The sequence below is a fragment of the Oncorhynchus masou genome, chromosome 10 (assembly GCF_036934945.1).
Source record: "Oncorhynchus masou masou isolate Uvic2021 chromosome 10, UVic_Omas_1.1, whole genome shotgun sequence".
In the NCBI taxonomy this organism is placed as follows: domain Eukaryota; kingdom Metazoa; phylum Chordata; class Actinopteri; order Salmoniformes; family Salmonidae; genus Oncorhynchus; species Oncorhynchus masou.
This window is the reverse complement of record NC_088221.1, coordinates 32120152-32143227: the sequence shown is the minus strand read 5'-3', so window position 1 is coordinate 32143227 and position 23076 is coordinate 32120152. Positions and strand designations below refer to the sequence as shown.

Genomic DNA, 23076 nt, shown 5'->3' with positions numbered 1-23076 from the left:
TGATTTAGATGCACTATTGTAAAGTGGCTGTTCCACTGGATGTCATAAGGTGAATTCACCAATTTGTAAGTCGCTCTGGATAAGAGCGTCTGCCAAATGACTTAAATGTAAATGTAAATGAATTTGAACGTTAAACTGAGCAAACAGCTGTGAAGGGCTGTTAGCGCAAAACCCTGATTCCTGGGCTAGCCTAGCGCCATGGAGGCCTCACCCTGAACCACTAACCAGATCACATATGACTGTAGCCCCCTGCCTCAAACACATACTAACCCACATAGCAGCCCTGCTGCACTACAAAAATAGCTGTTAATCCACAACGAGAGGAGAGGCAGACAGAGAGAGCAGTTTAACCCTTCACGTGCCAGTTTGCCAGATACCAGCAGCGCTGGGGTTAATGAGCTCCCAGCCTCCTGCATCTGGTCTGACAAAACCTTCTGTCATTTAGGCTACACATCCAGAAAACAGGGGATCATTTATTTAGATGGCTAGGAGAACGAGAGAGGGGATTACAATAGAGGATAGAGAAGACAATAGAGAGATGGGAGAAGAAAAAGGGAGAGAGGGAAAAATAAAACATTTAACCATATGCTCATCGATGCAACAGTCTGTAAACCCTGTCGTAGGGTTCTGTTAAGGTAAACTTGCCTCTCCCTTGCATCCTCATCAGCATCGGTCTGTCCTCAATTCCCCCTCCTCCATCTATCTGTTCTCCATTATGATGTCCCCATATGCTTTATCCTCACAGAATGCTTTGCATGAGATGACAGAAGAAAATAACAAATCCTTCCTTAAATAGGCCTGCACTACAGTCCACAAGGAGAGAGAAGTTTGGCTGTGATTATAATGGTATGGAAGGGAAGAAGAAAACTGCTGATGGTAAAACAGATTGGTGGTTGGAAGGTGTTTTTAAGGACAGCATTAGCCACCAGTCAGCAGGAGAGCAGACAGAATAGGAGCCAAATCAGCACGACATGATAAATAGCTTTATTTTACGCAATCTGTTACTGCCTCGCCAGAATATTACATTATTGTGGTTTTTAGGGGGCGTGACCTGATTCTCAGCAATGGACCACTGCCGGTACAAAAACAAACTCCCCTATAAAGCACTGTGGGCTTGTGAAGCCCGAGCTCATAAATTGTCCCAAAGCAACTGTGCACAACAGCACTCAGGAGAGAGATAGAGCTTGGCAAGACTTTGCCATTAACACCACTGAAGCCATTAACACTTTCCTACTGGGCCTGACACAGATCAACTGATTCACTAGCTCAGTCACTCTCTCACATCACTCAGGGGAGCGGCCTAATATAGCAGCTATACCTGTCTGCCTCACAAGTTGCCATGGGACCATGGTTGCCAAGGGCGTGTTTTAATCATATGGAGGGGATGGTGGGTGTTAGTCAGGAAGAAAAAGAGAGAGTGAGAAAGAGGGAGGGAGAAAGAATTATAAAATTATTACAGTGCAGCGATGCCATGATAATAAAAAAAAAGAATGAGGCCTTCACAGAGAGAGTGAGATATTTACCAAGTAGGAAGAGGGGGAAGGGAGGTAGTAGTGATGAGGTAAACATTGATACAGTTACATATCGCAATATCTTTGGAGAATATTATATTGACATTTGACTCCAAGTATCGATTTGTTATATATATATATATCTCATACATGTATCATATTTTTTACTACTATAGGTAGCGTTAGCTAGGGCTAGTCGGCTGTACTGGCACCAAAACTCTATTTTTCATCCTATACCTTGTTCTCTTTTAAAAGTGAGCCAACATGTTTTCAGCACTGTTACTTCCCTGACTGATCAAAACTAGTTCTCATGCTCTCTCGCATCTCTGCAGAAGATATATAGTGAGCAAAATGTTTGGAACATCAAATTGCAATAAATTCTCAGTACATATAGAAGAATCGGGAGACGCAATGCATATCCTATAGGCACAATACATATTGTCTCATCCCCAGCCCTAGGAGTGATGATGAAAGGGAGGGAGAGAGAGGGAGAGTTTTATGAGTACACAGATCTTCCGTGCACCCAAGGCATTTTTGTGTTGTGTACTGTTGTTGACTTCCATTGATGCTTTTTCTACTTGACACACACACACACCCCCAAAGTGATGAACAGAATATTTACTGTGATGCATTACTGTTGTTGAGTAACATCCCTGACCCACCCTTTAGTGCCACAATCTGCGGTCTGATTTTCCCTCATTCATAAGTGGGATTGTGTGTGTGTGTGTGTGTGTGTGTGTGTGTGTGTGTGTAAAAAGTGAACCTGTGGAACTAATGAATAACATCAGCTAACAAAGTTGGTCATCTGAAGAGTTTCTTCTAACATATCAAGTCAATACCAACGAGATAAAGGCTTTCACTATTGACCAAGGCAAAGGGTGGCTTCTCACACGACATCACGTGACCCACCTAATGTATGTGCACACACAATATGGTGGCTTGTGCCATGTCATTCTGAAGACATGCACTGTCAGTCTGTCCGTACGTCTTCTTGTCAGAGTCTGACCTACAAATATGTGTGTGCCGTGCACGCACGCAGATTAGGGATGGGTATGCTACTTTGCGAACTGCTAATGCCACTTACAATTGGTTAGCCTAGGCTCGCTAGACGGGCTCCACACTGAAAATATGCTAAAACATTAGTTTGACAAAGATATAGAGCGTATTTTCATCAGAATCATTAAGCATAGTCCTTCTCATCAAACAGATTTCCTGGCTGTGATTCAATCACCATGCACTGTTCAATGTGGAGTTGTTCATTTTTTTTCCACCTTTATTTAACCAGGTATGCTAGTTGAGAACAAGTTCTCATTTACAACTGCGACCTGGCCAAGATAAAGCAAAGCAGTGTGACACAAACAGAGTTACACATGGAGTAAACAATAACACAATAAACAAGTCAATGACACAGTAGAAAAAAGAAAGTCTATATACAGTATGTGCAAAAGGCATGAGGAGATAGGCATCCACTCAGACCATAAAAAAATAAGATGCCAGAATAATCTAGATCAAACCTCTGTTAGCGAAAAGATACATTTTGATTTGTAACCCAGAAAAGTTTTTATTTCAACTTGCCCAATTGAACCCAGTTTCAAATGATCACTCTTTGAGAATAACTGTTCCAGACGCGTGTCACTACACACTTGCAACTTTTATAAATTGAAAAAAAAATTCTGTTCTATATTACATCATGTTTTTACCACAAAATAGGTGAGTCTGAATGTGATATGGGCTTGGGAAATAACAGCGTGTTGTCTGTTAAATTAACAAAACAAGGCTATACCATTGCACAGCGAAAGGCCTCTACAAGCAAGCTCCACTGCTGAGGTTACTGCCGTTCTGAAGATTGTGTTCCATGATATAATATAACCAGTTGATATTACGGGTTAGATAAATTAATCTTGAAAAGGCATTGGGTTTTTCATTGACTGAATATACAGTACATACAGTTGAAGACGGAGGTTTACATACACCTTAGCCAAATACATTTAAACTCAGATTTTCACAATTTCTGACATTTATTCCCTGTTAAGATTCCCTGTTTTAGGTCAGTTAGGATCACCACTTTATTGTCAGAATAATCGTAGAGAGAATTATTTCTTTCTTTCATCACATTCCCAGTGGGTCAGAAGTTTACATACACTCAATTAGTTTTTGGTAGCATAGCCTTTAAATTGTATAACTTGGGTCAAATGTTTTGGGTAGCCTTCCACAATCTTCCCACAATAAGTTGGGTGAATTTTGGCCCATTCCTCCTGACAAAGCTGTTGAAACTGAGTCAGGTTTGTAGGCCTCCACACTATTTCAGTTCTGCCCACAAATGTTCTATAGTGCACCAGTCACTCCTGCAGCAAAGCATCCCACAACATGATGCTGCCACCCCCGTGCTTCACCGTTGGGATGGTGTTTTTCGGCTTGCAAGCCTCCCACTTTTCCTCCAAACATAACCATGGTCATTATGGCCAAACAGTTATATTTTTGTTTTATCAGACCAGAGGACATTTCTCCAAAAAGTACAATCTTTGTCCCCATGTGCAGTTGCAAACCGTAGTTTTATGGCGGTTTTGGAGCAGTGGCTTCTTCCTTGCTGAGCGGCCTTTCAGGTTATGTTGATATAGGGCTCGTTTTACTGTGGATATTGATACTTTTGTATCTGTTTCCTCCAGCATCTTCACAAGGTCCTTCGCTGTTGTTTTGGGATAGATTTGCACTTTTCGCACCAAAGTACATTCATCTCTAGGAGACAGAAAACATCTCCTTCCTGAGCGGTATGATGGATGCATGGTCCCATGGTGTTTATACTTGCATACTATTGTTTGTACAGATGAACGTGGTACCTTCAGGCATTTGGAAAATGCTCCCAAGGATGAACCAGACTTGTGGAGGTCTACAACTTTTCTTCTGAGGTCTTGGCTGAAATCCTTTGATTTTCCCATGATGTCTGGCAAAGAAGCACTGAGTTTGAAGGTAGGCCTTGAAATACATCCACAGGTACACCTCCAATTTAATCAAATGGTCAATTAGCCTATTAGAAGCCTCTAAAGCCATTACATAATTTTGTGGAATTTTCCAAGTTGTTTAAAGGCACAGTCAACTTAGTGTATGTAAACTTCTGACCCACTAGAATTGTGATACAGTGGATTATAAGTGAAATAATCTGTCTGTAAACAATTGTTGGAAAAATTACTTGTGCCATGCACAAAGTAGATGTCCTAAGCAACTTACCAAAACTATAGTTTGTTAACAAGAAATTGGATTGTGTGGATTGGTTGAAAAACGAGTTTTAACCTGTTGAAACTCTAGGGGCGCAATTTCATTTTTGGATGAAAAACGTTCCCGTTTTAAACAAGATATTTTGTCACAAAAAGATGCTCGACTATGCATATAATTGGTAGCTTTGGAAAGAAAACACTGACATTTCCAGAACTGCAAAGATATTTTCTGTGCGTGCCCTAGAACGTGAGCTTCAGGCAAAACCAAGATGAGACGGCATCCAGGAAATGAGCAGGATTTTTGAGGCTCTGTTTTCCATTGTCTCCTTATATGGCTGTGAATGCGAGAGGAGTAAGTCTGCCCTTTCTGTCGTTTCCCCAAGGTGTCTGCAGCATTGTGATGTATTTGTAGGCATATCATTGGAAGATTGACCATAAGAGACCACATTTACCAGGTGTCCGCCCGGTGTCCTGCGCCGAAATTGGTGTGCAAAAGTCAGCTGCAAGTATTTTTCCACGGAATTCAGAGAAGAATGCAGGCTTCCACGAACGATATATCAATGAAGAGATATGTGAAAAAACACCTTGAGGATTGATTCCAAACAACGTTTGCCATGTTTCTGTCGATATTATGGAGTTAATTCGGAAAAAGTTTGACGTTGTAGGTGACTGAATTTTCGGTTCGTTAGCCAAATGTGATGTACAAAACGGAGCGATTTCTCCTACACAAAGATTCTTTCAGGAAAAACTGAACATTTGCTATGTAACTGAGAGTCTCCTCATTGAAAACATCAGAAGCTCTTCAAAGGTAAATGATTTTATTTATTTGGTTATCTGGTTTTTGTGAAAATGTTGCGTGCTAAATGCTACTCAAAATGCTAAGCTAGCTTAGCATACTCTTACACAAATTAGTCAATTGCTATGGTTCAAAAGCATATTTTGAAAATCTGAGATGACAGTGTTGTTAAGAAAAGGCTAAGCTTGAGAGCAGGCGCATTATTTTCATTTTATTTGCGATTTTCAGAAATCGTTAACATTGCGTTATGCTAATGAGCCTGAGGCTTTAGTCACGATCCCGGATCCGGGATGGGGAGTTTCAAGAAGTTAATGACTCCAACCTAAATGTAAACTGACTTCAACTGTACATGTATGGCAATTTAGCAATTAGGATTTGAAATCTGTAATGTTTATGACAAATTAGGCATTATTGCGCACTGTTGGCATATAGATAAATGCACACATTTTTTTCTTCCAGTGTGGGCCTTGTGTTCTAAAAATAGTTTTAAAAATGTCAAATGCACATCCCTAAAGCACACACCAGTCACAGTCCCTGAGCTGAGTGCAGAAGTAGGCCAAGTGATTTAAGGCAGGACGCTCACCCTCAGCCTTAACCCACCACTGTCTGGCACATAACTTACACACGTGGCACAGCTAACTATGTAGGGATGAGAGAATAAAGGAAGGAGGGAAGGGAGAGAGAAATGGGGATGGGGGATTTAGAAAGAAAGAGTGCAAGAGACAGACGGGATCAGAGAGAGCCAGAGAGATAGGTGAAAACTAACAGCCAGAAAGACAGAAGTCTTGGGGCACCTTCATGGCCATTCATTCAGTAGAGCTAGGGATTCACCACCAGTAACACACTTCTATCCAAAAATACCCTGGTCCATCTTCTCTCTATTACACCACCCAGGGCTCTCTCCTCCCCTCCCATCCTCTGCCAGCTGGTCCTGAGCCCAGCAATTAAAGACCTGCCTAAACCCCTCTACCTCCCTGTTTCCTCAGGGTATGGCCCTGCTCCACATGAAACTGATAGGGGCTGAGCATGACAGGCATCAGATGGGCTTACCTGCAGCGAGAGAGAGACGAGGGGAGCAGGTGCTAGCCCACCTCTTTGTCTGGACTTGCCCTACAGTATGTGGTGAAAGTGTGCTTTTGTTTTGGGGGAAGTGGGTGGAGAGGTAGTTACAGGTCACCAAGTCAGTTAAAGCTTGACTTTCACTACACTGAGAAACTCTGTGTGGAACAAGAAACAGATGACCCTTCATGCACACACACACACCCACACACAACTACCTTGGAGACAACAGTGCACCACAACAGGGAACCAGAGTTTAAATGAAATACTATACTGTCCAGAACCCTTAGACAAACCATGGCAACTCATCGCCATGACAACTGTACCACAACCCCCTAACTTACCACCCACTTCCCCTCAATGAATACGCCCCCACCACCTGTGCAACTGAGACAAACTTAGTTGGAACTGCAAGGCTTTTGTGGAGAGAGAGGAGAGAGGGCGAAGGTCTTTGTGAAGTCAGTTCAATACCTTAGCAGTACCCTTGGGAAGATGTCCCAGTGCTGTATATAAGCTGGCTGGCGGGAGAGGATTGCAGCAGTTCTTTCCCTCTTGTTAAAGGCAGTGTTGGCATGTAGAACACCTTGCTAATGAGTCTTCCAGCTCAGAGCAAAGAGTTGGCACAGACAGAGGAGAGGAGGAGGAGAGAGAAAGAGGCTGCCCTTCTCGTGCCTGGTGTCAAAATGCCCACGGCTGCATCCACAACGACAATGAGACAAGGCTTTCACTATTGACCAAGGCAAAGGGTGGCTACTTTGAAGAATCTCAAATATATTTTGATTTGTTTAACATGATTCTAATGATACTAATACCCAAAAGTCTAATACCCAAAATAAAAAAATTACGTGACTCTCCACCAATAATTACATAGAGGATTGGAGGATTCTAAATTAAAACCAAAAGCCACCTCATGGGCCTCCCGGTGGCGGCCGGCACGGGTACCGAACCTGCATCTGTAGCAACGCACATCCACTCCGGAGCAAAGAATCAAAATACAGAGAGGTGTTGGTAAAGGTATATTGTCCTGCTAATAGCCCATAATGGACTATTATAATACTGTACATGGTGTCCAGGTCAGGATAACTAAGACATTTATTTATTAAAGACTATCAGAAAGAATGTTGGTACGTATTTATTTTGATCCAAAGCCATGAATGAGTGAGTCACTCAGCCTTATGAAGGTGCCGGGTATATGACTGTCATCAACTTGATAATATATAATGATATTTTGGAGGTTATTGCAATCTGAATAAAGGCCAAAATAATATTTGTAAAGGCAAAAACTTTTCTTTCTGATTTTAGAGGGAGAGAAACGCTGGGCCAATTGTGCGCCTCCCATAAAGGGCAAAATATAGCTCTACTAATATCCATAATGGTGCTGTACAACGTGACCATGTGTTTGAAAGAGTATTTTCCAGTAAGCAACAATTTGTTTACCTTCATTAGACAACTTTGTTCCAATATTTCTGTAATTCACTGATATTTATTCCCATAGTAATTCTTTATGGATCCATAACTAAATAAACATCAGCAGTTTGAAAGACTATTTTTATCACTATTTTATTAACAAAAGCATTAAGATGTTGATGAAGAAATAATGTACTGCTGTTTTGAGTTGGAAATGTGACACTTCAGAGTACTTAAGCATCGAATACATTGCAGGTAGGGGGATGTTCACACCTACAGTAGCAGGGCTATAAAGAGTCTATTGTCCTGCTAATCTGGCAACAAGTGTTTGATAACCTGTTTTCAAAATGCCACCAGCTGTCCATCACTACCATAAATAAAAACACAGCACCTGGTTTACATTCTTTATTGTAACCACAATGTCACAAATAATTTGTATCTACCTTTCCAATTACTTTTAGTAATTTTAGTTTGTGATTAATTTGATTAGTATTATGGTGTTTCTTGTTCAAGGAAAATGAAAAACCCTCTGGATTTCCATTAGGAACGGAAACTATGGCGCTGTACAACGTGACGGTCGGGAGTACAGTACTGGGCTATTTAGCTAAAGAAAACAGTGTCCTGCGGGAGACCAGGGTTCAATTCCCCGAAGAGGAGGAAGGAGTAGGCTGTCCTCGAAAATAAGAATTTGTTCTTAAACTGACTTGCCTAGTTAAATAAAGGTTGCAATAAGAGCATTACATTTCTACATCATCATTTTCTAATCTAGTCTAACCAATACCCAAATGGGGATACATTGAAAATAAAATCTCATTGATGTATCAAGACCAGTCCCCATGCTCGTCTCAGAGCAGCGCAGAACGGTGCTAAAATTCTATTGCATCTAACTTCAATGTGTTCTATAAATAAATAAGACCTACACCACTTTTAACAGCACATTACTCAACACTAGTGAGACTCGTGTCGCTTACGATAGGCCTACAGTATATAACAAAATATGACATGACTCTGCACCAATAATGTACAGTCAGTGCATGTGAAAGAGTTTCAGTGTTCAAATTTATTTATAAAGCCCTTCTTACATCAGCTGATATCTCAAAGTGCTGTACAGAAACCCAGCCTAAAACCCCAAACAGCAAGCAATGCAGGTGTAGAAACACGGTGGCTAGGAAAAACTCCCTAGAAAGGCCAGAACCTAGGAAGAAACCTAGAGAGGAACCAGGCTATGAGGGGTGGCCAGTCTTCTTCTGGCTGTGCCGGGTGGAGATTATAACAGAACATGGCCACGATGTTCAAATGTTCATATAATAATAATAATCACAGTGGTTGTCGAGGGTGCAACAGGTCAGCACCTCAGGAATAAATGTCAGTTGCCTTTTCATAGCCGATCATTCAGAGTATCTCTACTGCTCCTGCTGTCTCTAGAGAGTTGAAAACAGCAGGTCTGGGACAGGTAGCACGTCTGGGTTCAACTCTGAATCTCAATCAGTGTGTGGAAGTATGTATGTGTTAGATAGATTATGAGGACGTATCTTTGTGTGCATATGTGCGTTTGAAGCACACATTCTCTCGGGAGTTTAGAGAGTCTGCCCAGCTACAGGAGGAAGTGCTCTGGTGCTCTGCTCCAATCACAGGCCTTGGTTCTAGTCAGGTGACCTATGTTCTAGTCAGGTGACTTGGGCAGCACTCAAGTGTTGTGAATCAGATTAAAACAACCTTAATGAGGCCCACAGTCATTCAGTTCAACCAGCCAGTCAGTCAGTCTAACCAGCTGCCCGGCCCTGAAAGTGGAGGGGAAGGGGATGAAAGGAAAGAGGCAGCCCCCAATGAAGAAAAACAGCCATGATAAGAATCAGGGACATATGGAGATTGCATGATAGTGTGTTAAGTGAGTGTGTCTGGGAAGTGGGGGGAGTTTAAGTGAAGGAAAACTACAAAATAAGACAAATTAAACTTTGTATAAATAAACACTGATAGATAAATTTATGGTTAAACCGAAATGGAAGACAATAGGGCCATGGTCAGAAATGTGTTTGGAGGAGATACAACTTTTATGCAATGCAAAAAGCCATTAAAACAAAGAGTGAGGTACAACATTACAGCAGGGATGTCAAACACATTTTGTCTCAGGGGCCGCATCCGGTCTTCAATGAGGGCTGGAAGGCCACACAGAAACTTCCTTGCCATCAAAATTTGCAAAGGATAGTCCTTTTTTCTGATATTCCCTGACTCTCCAGATGCCATTTAGCGAGCTGGACATAAACTGAATTGACTGCAGGTGCATTATCATTTTTACACAGTTTGAATTTGGTTTTAGTCATTTTAAAGTATAGAGTTCTTTATTTACTCAAACCACTGGCCTGCAGGCCATATGTTTGATACCCCTAACCTAAAGTGAATACAGCCAGATATACCAACAGTCTCACTACTGAGAGTGGTATAACCTATTCCAATGGACACCTGCTGTTTTTTGTCTTCTTTTTATGCTACATTCCCCAATCTCTACCTAAAACCTTGTGCCCACAATGATCAGACAGAGTGCCTCAGCCTGCCTCCCCCCATCCTTCTATCCCCTATACCCAGTCCAGATGGCCTCCCATACAGTAGTATGCTAAACCCTAAAGGCTCAGACAAGCCACAACTGTCATTAAGAACAAACACAACACACCGAGTTAGACCTTTCAAGACACAGAACCTGAATATATATACCTAAGAGCTAGTGAATGTCTTGCAGCCAGAAGCCACAAGACAATATCTCATCCTAAACTGCTAGTACCACCATTCATCGGGCCTTGCTTGATTGACTACATTAATAGACAGAATACATAAGACAGCCACACTATATTATTGTGTCTGAACCCCTCTGGCAGAGTGTAGCATTGTGGGGTTTCTCCAGAGGCCGCCTGCTCACAGTTGCTCTTCTGTCTGTCCGGTACACACGGATCTGATGGCAGCTGGCCGGCCACAGCGGACATTTTGATGTGGAACAGAGAGTCCTTCTCTAGGCCTTATCAGTCAGAAGGAGGTCAGAAATAGATAGCAGAATGAAGGAGCTGTTGTCTGTGAAGCTAGTTAACACCAGGCCCTCTGTGTCTAACAGACAACTCTTTTTAGAATCAATACAGCCAGGCGAGCGAGAGAGCAAGAAAGAGGAAGAAAGAGAGAGAGAGGGAGAAGGAGAGCGACATCTGACTAAGCTAAACCTACTACCCCACACCACAGGACACATCGAACACGCATGACTGATGAACTGACAGTGACATGACATGTGTGCCATTGGACGTGTGTGCATTCCTGTGTAGACCTATGACTCACAGCCATCTAATGGTCTCCTTCTTGGTTTAACTAGAATAGAATAACTGGGAAAAGACTCCTGCATGTCTAGCTAACCCTCTTTAAGGGTAGAGCTGCAGCCTCATTTTGAAAGACCTAAAAGCCAGCAGAGCACACTTCTTCTCTACACACTACATAGACATAATACTGTAATGTCTTCTTCAGACCCAATGAAACAATGCAAGCCTTGCAAAATAGCATTGTGGACTTCAAAGTTGTATCTGCGAAGAAAGTATCCAGTGAGCTGTCAAACCAACACAGAGGAAATAGTGTTTTCACAGAAAAGCACTCAAAAAGATCAGTGCTGTCAATCTCTAGGAGCTAGAATGGCTGTCTATTTACCCCATTGTCTGAATTTATTAGTCATTGGACCACTCTATAACAGAGCATGAACACATACTGAGTGCATTGTATAACAATCTGTCTCTTCACAGGTGACATAAAGATGCTTATGGTTTGGAAAGTGATGAGTCTGAAGGCGATCAGGACAAACAAGCAGCTGGTGCTTGTGATGATTGTATTTTGTTGGAGGCACGCAAGCGAAGAACAACGCTTAGCCCTTATTGATCAGGTCTCAACTCCCTTCACTGCGTCTTAATTTTCCTATCATGTGGGGCAGGGGAGTGGGTGGGCATGGTGTACTAGGGGCTAGCTGGAAGAACCAACGCTAGCTTAATAATCAGGGGGAAGTTAAAAGGGGGGGGGGGGGGTAAATGGACAAGATCTAAATGAGGGGGTAAAGTTGCCACCCAGTCACATCATGGCCATAAGCTGCCAATTAGACATGTCTATGCGTGGCTGAGAGGCAGAGGAGAGAGGTGGATCGCTGTATGTTTTTCAGCTTTTTCCACCTTTCATAGCAAGCTGCCAGAGGGCTAAGCATTAGGCAGAGCCCCTGTGCTTGGGTGGCCGGGCTCTGGGAAGGAAAGGACAACTGCAGTCTCTCTATTAAACTCGTTAGGGAGAGTCGAGCCAGCGTTTCAGTACGCAGTAGCAGTGACTTCATCTGGGTAGAATGTCGGTATGTTTATGAAGGACCTACACCTGGGGCAGGTAATGAGGGGAAACTAGGTGTTAACCACAAACAGTGTTTTAATTAGGTGGTAGCTAATGCCATGGACTGGTGTGCCTGACATTACTGTGAGAAGGAGCAATACAGTGTTAAATTTACACTTTCCTTCAGTTTTTTTTAAAGACACCAGCAGGGATGATTGTTTGAATCAGCAGAGAGTGGAAATTAAAGTCAGATGAAAAATCAGGCCTTACTTCTTGCCAGGCTTCTAGTACGTTTAAGCTGCTGTAAGTAAATGTAGGTGCCCACTACAAACTACATGGACACTGCACCGCATCACACCTCCCACAATGGACCATAACCCTGTTCCTCACTCGCTCTCTCATCGTTGTCCTCTCTCATCTCTTGTAGACCTAGGGCAGATGGAGAAGGAGGTGGTGGAGTGCATTTCAATTAAACAGGTGTGCCTTGTTAAAAGTTAATTTGTGGAATTTCTTTGCTTCTTAATGCGTTTGAGCCAGCTCAAATAAGCAATCAGACTCATTCGACATCTTCCTCTGTGTCCAAAATGGAACTTCAGATTAACATTGCATCAAACAGTGTGGGGTTTGGCGGTATACAGATTTTCATATCGTCATTTTCTGTCACCCCAGGATTTACTGTATTATCAGCTTGGTACACAAGGGGGAGCCAAAACGCTAAAAGTCCCATTGGGCATCTATTACCAGAATGCTAACAAAATTAACACAAGTAATATAACATTTCCATGGAGGCTGCTAGCTAAATATTCTAAATAAGCGCAAACGAAAATAAACTAATTGCAATGACAGGCAATCCAGCTCATAAAGTTACGCATTTATAGGGAGGAGCTAACCGAAGAGTTTGGTGAGTTTGGACATGCTCTGCTCGAAAAAGAGGGAGGAACAGACAGCCGAGAAATATCTTTCTGCATTTTATAAACGCAGATCTAAAATGCTTCTTATTGTAATTTCTTCTCAGCATCAGACAAATTTTGTGCTTCAGTTGCACTTCTAAACTCAGATGAGAATTCACGAACGGCATTCTATCAGCTGACAGCACTCTGACTGATGTGTAGCTACTTTTCTCCTCTCAGTGAAGCCAGACCATTTTTCTCTAGTAAAATGCAAGATTAACTTTAAACAATACATTAGGAAACATACCTGGCTACATTCTTTATATGACAGGCCTAAACATTAGAAATATGACGGCAATGCATCGTTTCGTAAAAAAGACCTTGCACATCCTTAAATCACTCTATAGAAGCAAAAAAAACACTTGACTTTCAATATAAAACGCAACCCTGTCAATACAGAGCTGGACTCACTTGCTCCCGATTTCTCCCGTTGTGCTATTTACAAACACTTGACTGGCTCAACTGTTCTGGGTAACTACGTAAGCTTCATAATGTAAAATAATGTGACAGGTGAAATGAGAACGCAATCTCCTATATCCATTGCACAAGTTGGGAAAAAAAGATGTATTGAAATGTTTTGAAAAACTTCAAAGAAATAATTTTAACGGTATTGAATAACCATCCCGTGGCTATTTCCAAATACCCCGGTATACACAGTACACCGCTCAAGCCACCAACTTCTCGTCATTACATGATGACTTCTGCCATTTTGCTACTTCCTCACGTCTGACTAACATCCACCAGCTCTCTACAGCAAAGCTGATGACCAAGCAAACAATATCAAGTTCCTTGAAAATAACCACGTCAGACTAACTAGAATTAACTGAACCGTTGACCAGTTGTAGAATGGACTAGACGGTTATTATGAAGGTTTATAATTGGATTCAAAAAAATGTACCCCCACAGGGGAAATGCTACTTACTCATTGACTGACAGTGTGCGTAGGATGTTTTTAGGACTAGAGGGTGTGAGACATGCATGCAGAATGGCCCATTACAACTCCTGCTGGGTCTTACTCTCTAAACAAAAACACCTTTGATTATGAGATTCTCTCTCTCTATGTGTCAAGTTGGCTGGATGTCCTTTGGGTGGTGGCCATTGTTGATACACACAAGAAACTAGTCAGCATGAAAAACCCATCAGCGTTGCAGTTCTTGACACAAACTGGTGTGCCTGGCACCTACTTCCATACCCCTTTCAAAGGCACTTAAATCTTTTGTCTTGCCCATTCACCCTATGAATGGCACACATACACAAGCTATGTCTCAATTATCTCAAGACTTAAAAAACCTTATTTAACCGGTCTCCTCCCCTTCATCTACACTGAAGTGAATTTAACAGGTGACATCAATAAGGGATCGTAGCTTTCACCTGGTCAGTCTGTCATTTTCTTAATGTGTTGTATACTCAGTGTAGTTTGTATTTACAATGGTGTTTGTGCTTCACTGGTTGCCCTTTTCTTGTGGCAAAAGGTCACAAATATTCCTGCTGTGATTGCACACTGTGGTATTTCACCTAATAGACATGGGCGTTTATCAAAATTGGATTTGTTTTCTTTGTGAGTCTGTGTAATCTGAGGGAAATCTCTCTCTCCACCACAACAGCTGCTGTCCATATAGCTACAAAAAAAGGCACACAGCTGCCATTAGCACGTCTGAATATGATGGCCAATCAAAAAGGGCTGTAGATCGAATATACACATGCAGATCCTAACACAAACACACACAGCTGTGGATCAAAACATATGCAAACCCCAAACACACTAAGACTGAGGCACTAAATGAATGTGGGATATGGGAAACTCTCTATTTTAATGACAGAGTAGGCTTAATCCACCGGCAGCCTTCATGACGTTGGCAGTCCCTAAACAATATGATTTGATGGAACATTCCTTTACGCCCGGTTATTTATATATAGCTAATTGTTTATGTGCCAGTCCCCAGATCTAAGAAGACGTTGTAGCTAGCTACTCATGGTGAAATGATTTCATATAAAACTAGTTGATTCAGCCAAGGGTATCATCTGCTCTCAAGAGAAAATGGCTGCTACAGAATGTATGTTTTTAGATTTATGTACAGAGAATATATGCTACAGTCCCTAAAAGGAAGACAACCTGTCAGCACACACCCAAATGCAGAGCGGATGGTTTTAGACAGAATCAAGATAATGACACACTACAGAAAACTCTTGGTTGTATCTTGATGTTGACATTCTGTGGATTCCTGGAGAGAGGAAGGGCCTGTATCTCGCGATGTGTGGGTGAAACCACCAGTGAAGCCAATGCAGAAGAAAAGGCATATTACAACCTGTGTTGTGATAATTGCTTTGTTTGCTCTATAACCTGTTAGTTCATATGCCTGGACACCGTGAAATATAGGCCTAAAGGCCGAGACAATAAGAAGACAGTGGTAGAATAAATTCAACCACACATTTCTTTCAACATAAAACTGGAGAGCAACATCTGTCCGGTGAAGTCCACAAAACATATTGCATGTAGCAAACAGTTACATGCCCTAGGCATGGTCAAGCAAAGTAATGTTTCTGACAAATTTTCAGACTACTAATCAACTATTGATTTAGAACCATGGAGTTACCGCAAGTCGCAAAGAAAACCGGAGCTGCTTCCACTATTCCAGCACCATTTCAACATCTAAATCACCTATGCTTAGTCTAATACAATGACAACTAAAAGATAACAAAAACGATTTAGTCCTATCAACATAAGCTAAATATGATGTGGCTGTCCATGGCACTGATTTCTGTGTGTGTGTGTAAGTAGAAAAAACATGTTGACTCACTCTACTTGTAGAGAAACGCCAATACCATCCTCCTCTTTCATGTTGCCTAAACGGTCTGTCACTCGGTCATACAGTACACATATTTTGTTTTTTTGTTGTCCTAGACTACCTGGCTAAAATACTTGCTCACTAGACTAACTTCCTTTCATGGGCAACGATGTGCCAGGCCAGCTAGCTAACATTAGCATACTATATTTAGCTACATGTTGATCTTCCATCCTCTCAGACCAGGGGGACAATGTATAAGTTTACTGTTGATCAGAATCGCCATTATAATCATTAGCCAGTACGGAGAATTAAGTAAAACCCACAAGTCCAAATCCCTATTTCCATCCATGGCTAATTTAGGAAAGAGATGATTTTAGCCAGCTATCCACCAGAGGACAACAACAATGAAATACAACAAATTAATTTTTGTTTTCTGTCAATAATGACATTTGGCTTATGATTGGTCTGAAGCCAAACCCAAACTGGTTTCCCTTGATCATTTTTTGGGGTGCGCCAGAACCATTCACAGCTCAGCTCACTCAGTTTAGCTCAACGCTAACGGGCTATTATTTGAATCAAGGGATGCCAAATGCTCGCTGGCTTCCCATGCATTCAATGCTATGGGCGGCAACAATGGCACACTCTTTCTGACCAGACATCAGATAGATACGCTACACAGATAAGCTTTGCCAGCAGCATACCACCCTGCATCCCACTGCTGGTTTGCTTCTGAAGCTAAGCAGGGTAGGTCCCTGGATGGGAGACCAGGTGCTGCTGGAAGTGGTGTTGGAGGGCCAGTAGGAGGCACCCTTTCCTCTGGTCTAAAAAAAATAAATCCTATTACCCTGTGTAGGGTGCTGTCTTTCAGATGGGGTGTTAAATGGGGGACCGACTCTCTGTGGTTGCTAAAGATCCCATGGCATTTAATGTAAGAGTAGGGGTGTTAACCCCGGTGTCGTGGCTAAATTCCCAATCTGACGTTCAAACCATCATGGTAACCTAATCATCCCCAGCTTCTAATTGGCTCATTCATCCCTCACCACTGTAACTGTTCCCCAGGTCGTTGCTGTAAATGAGTGTTCTCAGTCAACTTACCTGTTTAAAAAATAAAAATAAAAAACATACTGAGACAGAGGGATACTTTCTCCGGTGAGATACGTTCAGCCTCTAGAACATTTTTGAGAGACGAAAGATAAACATTTTTGGGACACCTGGCTTCCGTTGGCATCAATGAATACACACCACTGTGTATCCTCACTCTGGACCTCTGACATGTCCTCTGATTATTACATGTTTCTATGATACCCTACTGAACAGCTATGTAAAGCTGATGGAGGTCAGCTTTGATCACTGTATCACTGGATATCGATTGACTCAGTTCATCACTAGGCCCCTGTGTGATCTGCACTGATCCAGTCCTGGTCAGCCCAATCATTCTATACAGTAGGGTGTAGTAGCGTACACTGTGAATCCATGTTTGTTGGGGTGTTTCCACCCACGGAGGACTCATTTGTCCAAATGTTAGTTTTACAGATGGTTTTATGTCAAATAAGTTTATGTAATTAATTACATATGTCAAATACATAATCTATATAGTGCAATTTATTTGGCTTTGAGTTGGCACTTTTGAGACTATCCCATTGCATATGCGACCAGGCAAGCTAAATCATTATCAAATTGGCTATTTGAACTTTTTCAACCAATTTATTTGACCCAGGTCTAATAGTCTTCTATTGGAATCCATGTGACCAATAAAATCAGGCGACAACAGGGTGATGCAAGTCGTCTATTCTGAACAAGTCTGGACATATTCTCTCTTTCTACAAGGTAACAGCAGCTTCAAAACAACAGGATGTGATGTAGGTAGGCTGCTCTTACCACTCTCCAGTGACATGGGGAAGGGGTGACGGTAGCTGGATACTGTAGGCGCAATCTCCTACACATAGAATCCCATGCTGAGCTAGTCGACTGTTATTACAGTGGCATGTCAATTTGCCTATCACGGCATCGGATTTGAGTATACAGTAGGCCTAACTAGAATGCGCAACCGTGCACACCCAGTAGCGCAACGGGAGAAGTTTGTCAGGCACGTATGATAGCCTAAGCATTGGCAGGAAAATGAGGGTCTGGTTTGGCTTACATGTTGTTGACGGATAAATAAACGAACAGTTGGTAAGTCCTAACACAATAAAACACACGAAAAAATCGTAAAGAAAATAAAAGGAACAGTTATATAGGTTGGCCTTTACATCTCAGCGCATTACTAATCCAGACCGCACTGGTCCAACGGTCTATAATTGCAGTTTCTCTTGAGCAGGGAGAAACATACATGTTTGAGCAAGTTTCCGCCTATTTTGAGTATATAGCCTATATGGAATATGAAAATCCAAACAAACCTTGTATACTTGTCCATAGGTACCATTGCCGACCACTTCCACCAGTTCGAAAATGCCAGCTGGGTCCTATAAAATTAAATGATCAAATGGTTAACATTTACCAAATAACTGTTTGTGAGAGATGGATGGTTTAGTATGGGCCACGTTACAACCCGTTAAATCAGGTGGTTGCGACCGAATTGCCTTACATCCCAGAGCATTGCAAACAAAAGAATGATTGGAACTCAGCCATCTAACGGTATACACAATAAGAACAACACATACTACGTGACGCATTTTACCAGGGTTTATCCCCATGGTGGCGTCAATAAAATGACAATACAAGGATTTGAACAGCAAATAACACAAATCCACATAACATGCATTGCACTCACCCGCAAAGAGGCAAGGTCTATGTCCACTAGACTTTTAGCTGGAGACTCGTTCGCCATTTTTCAATAATACATAGAAATTGCAACGTCTATTTTAGTCTCTGCAAGTCAATTGTCTATATGCAATGCCGTAATCTCATAATTGAAATTGTTATCTTATTCCTTGCTAATGTAATGTCGATCCAACGCGGGTTTTTCTTTGTAAACTACTCCCGTCGTTGTCGAACGGACGCGATTACTCCATATTGCGCTACCACAGTTGGCAGTGAGCTTGCTCCTCTCAATTCTCCGCCCTGCCCCTCTCTCGCTCTCAATTCAATTTAAGAGCTTTATCTCTCGTTCTCGCTCTCCCACTCACTCCACTGTAAAGCCTCACCAACACGGGAAGCAGAAGCAGTCAGTGTCTGAGAGACAGATAGACCGAGAGAAAAACGCTGCAGGTGCAGGGGGGAGTGGATGGAGAGAATAATAGTGAAGAGCTCCCCCATCAGAAATGAATCCAAACATGCTGAATTTATGTGCCCTGCTGCTAAACTTATAATATTGACTTTTTGAGCATTGTTTTCCTGTAGTCTTCATAAAACTACATCCATGCAAGTACACACTCTTTATTTGACCCTGGGTCTGTTAATCAAATTGTATGGGTGGGAGAGGAGAGGGATTGAAGTAGAGATCAGTGTCACCTTTTGAATTTATTCATGTTTATGATGGATAAATAAACTGTTTTTATTATATTACTGTAAGGTGTAACCAAAATGTGTTTATGTGCTTGCAAGGGCTCTCTCTCTCTCTTCTTTCTGCTGTCTGTCAGTTTGTTAGATAAGGCTTTCGGTCAGTTAACTCATTAGTCTTTAACAATGACAAATAGCCTGTAATTCATAAAAAGGACGTTTTTTAGCCTTAGTGCAGACAGTGTTTACAGTGGTAGATCAGCTAAACGGCAGATCGTACTGAATCAATACATCCTCTGAAAACATTGACTTAACCAACATGGACAAACCTTCTTTATAAATCTATGAAAACACCCTCCATCTTTCTCTGAGGCCTGTGCTGTAGGCATCACAATAACATGGTGAATGTCACCAACCTCCAGCTCTCTATATCAGATGAAGAGTTAATAAGAGCATGTGAAATGGAAGCAGTGATAAATATTTCACCACTGCTGTCAACCCTGGTATTGTTGTTGGGTTCTATCCCATTGCTTCCTACACCACTGAATAACAGCAGACTTTTTTGCAAACTCTTTTCTTGTCATACGCAATGGCTGAAATGTCAGTGAGCAGGCTGTTTGTCCAGGCTGTGTCCCAAAGCAAGGTGCTTTTTGTGGGGATCAGTTCCCTACCCATTCCCCATGATTCAACGAAGACAGGCCCATGAAGGCCCCACATCATCCTGTATATAACAGCAGTCATTGCTGCTGAAGAACTAGGTTTGTCTTGCTGTCCCACCATCAACATCACAGTACTAAAGTTTGTAAATGTGTTTATCTTGCTGCCGTCGTCAAAATGGTTCCCTATTTCTCCCGGCCACAGCTGTCTTTACAATGTGGCAATGTCACAGTTCTTCTAGCTGCCAGAAATAGGACATGTACATTATTTACTGCTGTACTTACGTCTGACTGCTGGGTATTGTCTGAGCGGGCCACAGAGGCCCTGGACTGTGAGAAGAAATATATGACAGTTGGAAGTATGTACAATGCATTCGGAAAGTATTCAGAGCCCTTCCCTTTTTCCACATTTTGTTACGTTACAGTCTTATTCTAAAATTGATTTTTTTTTAAATCTTCATCAATCTACTCACAAAACCCCATAATGACAAAGTGAAAACAGTTTTTTAGAAATGTTAGCAAATGTATTAAAAATAAAAATTGGGCTCAGGTGCATCCTATTTCCATTGATCATCCTGTGGTAAATTCAATTGATTGGACATGATTTGGAAAGGCACACACCTGTTTATATAAGGTCCCACATTTGACAGTGCATGTCAGAGCAAAAACCAAGCCATGAGGTCAAAGGAATTGTCCGTAGAGCTCCGAGACAGGATTGTGTCGAGGCACAGATCTGGGGGAAGGGTATCAAAACATTTCTGCAGCATTTAAGGTCCCCAAGAACACAGTGGCATTCTTAAATTGAAGTAGTTTGGAAACACCAAGTCTCTAGAGCTGGCCGCCCAGCCAAACTGAGCAATCGGGGGACAAGGGCCTTGGTCAGGGAGGTGACCAAGAACCCGATAGTCACTCTGACAGAGCTCCAGAGTTCCCCTGTGGAGATAGGAGAACCTTCCAGAAGGATAACCATCTCTGCAGCACTCCACCAATCAGGCATTTATGGTAGTGGAGCCAGGTGGAAGCCACTCCTCAGTAAAAGACACATAACAGCCCCCTATGAGTTTGCCAAAAGGCACCTAAAGGACTCTAACCATGAGAAACAAGATTCTCTGGTCTGATGAAACTGAAATTGAACTCTTTGGCCTGAATGCCAAGCATCACGTCTGGGGGAAATCTGGCACCATCCCTACTGTTAAGCAAGGTGTTGGCAGCATCATGCTGGTGGGATGTTTTTCAGCGGCAGGGACTGGGAGACTAGTCAGGATCAAGGGAAAGATCAATGCAGTAAAGTACAGAGCGATCCTTGATTAAAACCTGCTCCAGAGCACTCAGGACCTCAGACTGGGGTGAAAGTTCACCTTCCAGTAGGACAACGACCCAAAGCACACAGTCAAGACAACGCAGGAGTGGCTTCGGGACAAGTCTCTGAGTATATACACTACCATTCAAAAGTTTGTGGTCACTTAGAAATGTTCTTGTTTTTGAAAGAAAATCACATTTTTGCCCATTTAAAATGACATCAAACTGATCAGAAATACAGTATAGACATTCTTAATGCATCCCAGAGTTGCCTCCACTGTTGACGTTGAGACGGGTGTTTTGCAGGTACTATTTAATGAAGCTGCCAGTTAACTGTGAGGTGTCTGTTTCTCAAGCTAGACATCCTAATGTACTTGTCCTCTTGCTCAGTTGTGCACCTCCCACTCTTTCTATTCTGGTTAGAGACTGTTTGCGCTATTCTGTGAAGGGAGTAGTACACAGCGTTGTACGAGATCTTCAGTTTCTTGGCAATTTCTCACATGTAATAGTCTTCATTTCTCAGAACAAGAATAGACTGACGAGTTTCAGAAGAAGGTTATTTGTTTCTTGCCATTTTGAGCCTGTAATCAAACCCACAAATGCTGATGCTCCAACTTCTTTAATCAGGACAACAGTTTTCAGCTGTGCTAACATAATTGCAAAAGGATTTTCTAATGATCAATTAGCCTTTTAAAATGATAAACTTGGATTAGTTAACACAACGTGCCATTGGAAAACAGGAGTGATGGTTGCTGATAATGTGCCTCTGTACTGTGCGACTATCTAGATATTCCATTAAAAATCAGCCGTTTACAGCTACAATAGTCGTTTACAACATTACCAATGTCTACACTGTATTTCTGATCAATTTGATGTAATTTTAATGGACAAAAATGTGTTTTTCTTTCAAAAACAATGACATTTCTATGTGACCCCAAACTTTTGAACAGTTTTGTATATTTTCACAGTAATTCTATTCAAAACATTTCCTTTTCACCATGTTCTATAGAGCATCAATACCTGCTCTTTTGTTGAATGTGAATAATACTTCTCTGGCATCACATGGCTTTTATGATTAGTTCACCTCAGTCAAAAGAGCCTTATTGTAACATAAGAGCATTTTATTCTGCATCTGCACCGCACTGTAATACCACTCATATTGCAGTCAGATGTTACTCTATCTCATATACACGGAGTACACAAAATTAGAAACACCTTGCTAATATTGAGTTGCACACCCTTTTGCCCTGAGAACAGCCTAAAAACTTGTCTGGGCATGGCCTCTACAAGGTGTCAAAAGTGTTCCACGGGGGATGCTGGCCCATGTTGACTCCAAAGCTTCCCACAGTTGTGTCAAGTTGGCTGGATGTCCTTTGGGTGGTGGGCCATTGATACAAACAGGAAACTGTTGAGTGTGAACAACCCAGCAGTGTTGCAGTTCTTGACACACTCAAACCAGTGCCCCTGGCACCTACGACCATACCCCGTTCAAAGGCACTTAAATATTTTTTCTTGCCCATTCACCCTGTAAATGGCACACGTCCACAATCCATGTCTCAGTTGTCTCAAGGCTTGAAAGTCTTTCTTTAACCTGTCTCCTCCCCTTGATCTACACCAGCGGTAGGCAACCCTG

General features: G+C 42.0%; 1 protein-coding gene across 8 annotated transcripts in view; it reads right to left on the bottom strand.

The window, feature by feature from the left end:
* The window catches only part of LOC135547539 (mitogen-activated protein kinase kinase kinase kinase 4-like), a 98833-nt gene extending 79671 nt beyond the window's left edge, over nt 1-19162 (bottom strand). For 2 of the 8 annotated variants that reach the window (XM_064976620.1, XM_064976621.1), the window contains exons 1-2: nt 18821-19150; nt 18447-18512 (exon numbers count right to left, since the gene is read on the bottom strand). In XM_064976620.1, coding sequence (XP_064832692.1) covers nt 18447-18512; nt 18821-18877 — 123 coding nt within the window. In that variant the 5' untranslated portion in view covers nt 18878-19150. Of the gene's footprint in view, nt 1-18446; nt 18513-18820 lie in introns of all 8 variants that reach the window. The other 6 variants (XM_064976622.1, XM_064976624.1, XM_064976627.1 and 3 more) reach the window with 5 other exon arrangements.
* Nucleotides 19163-23076: the final 3914 nt, after the last annotated feature.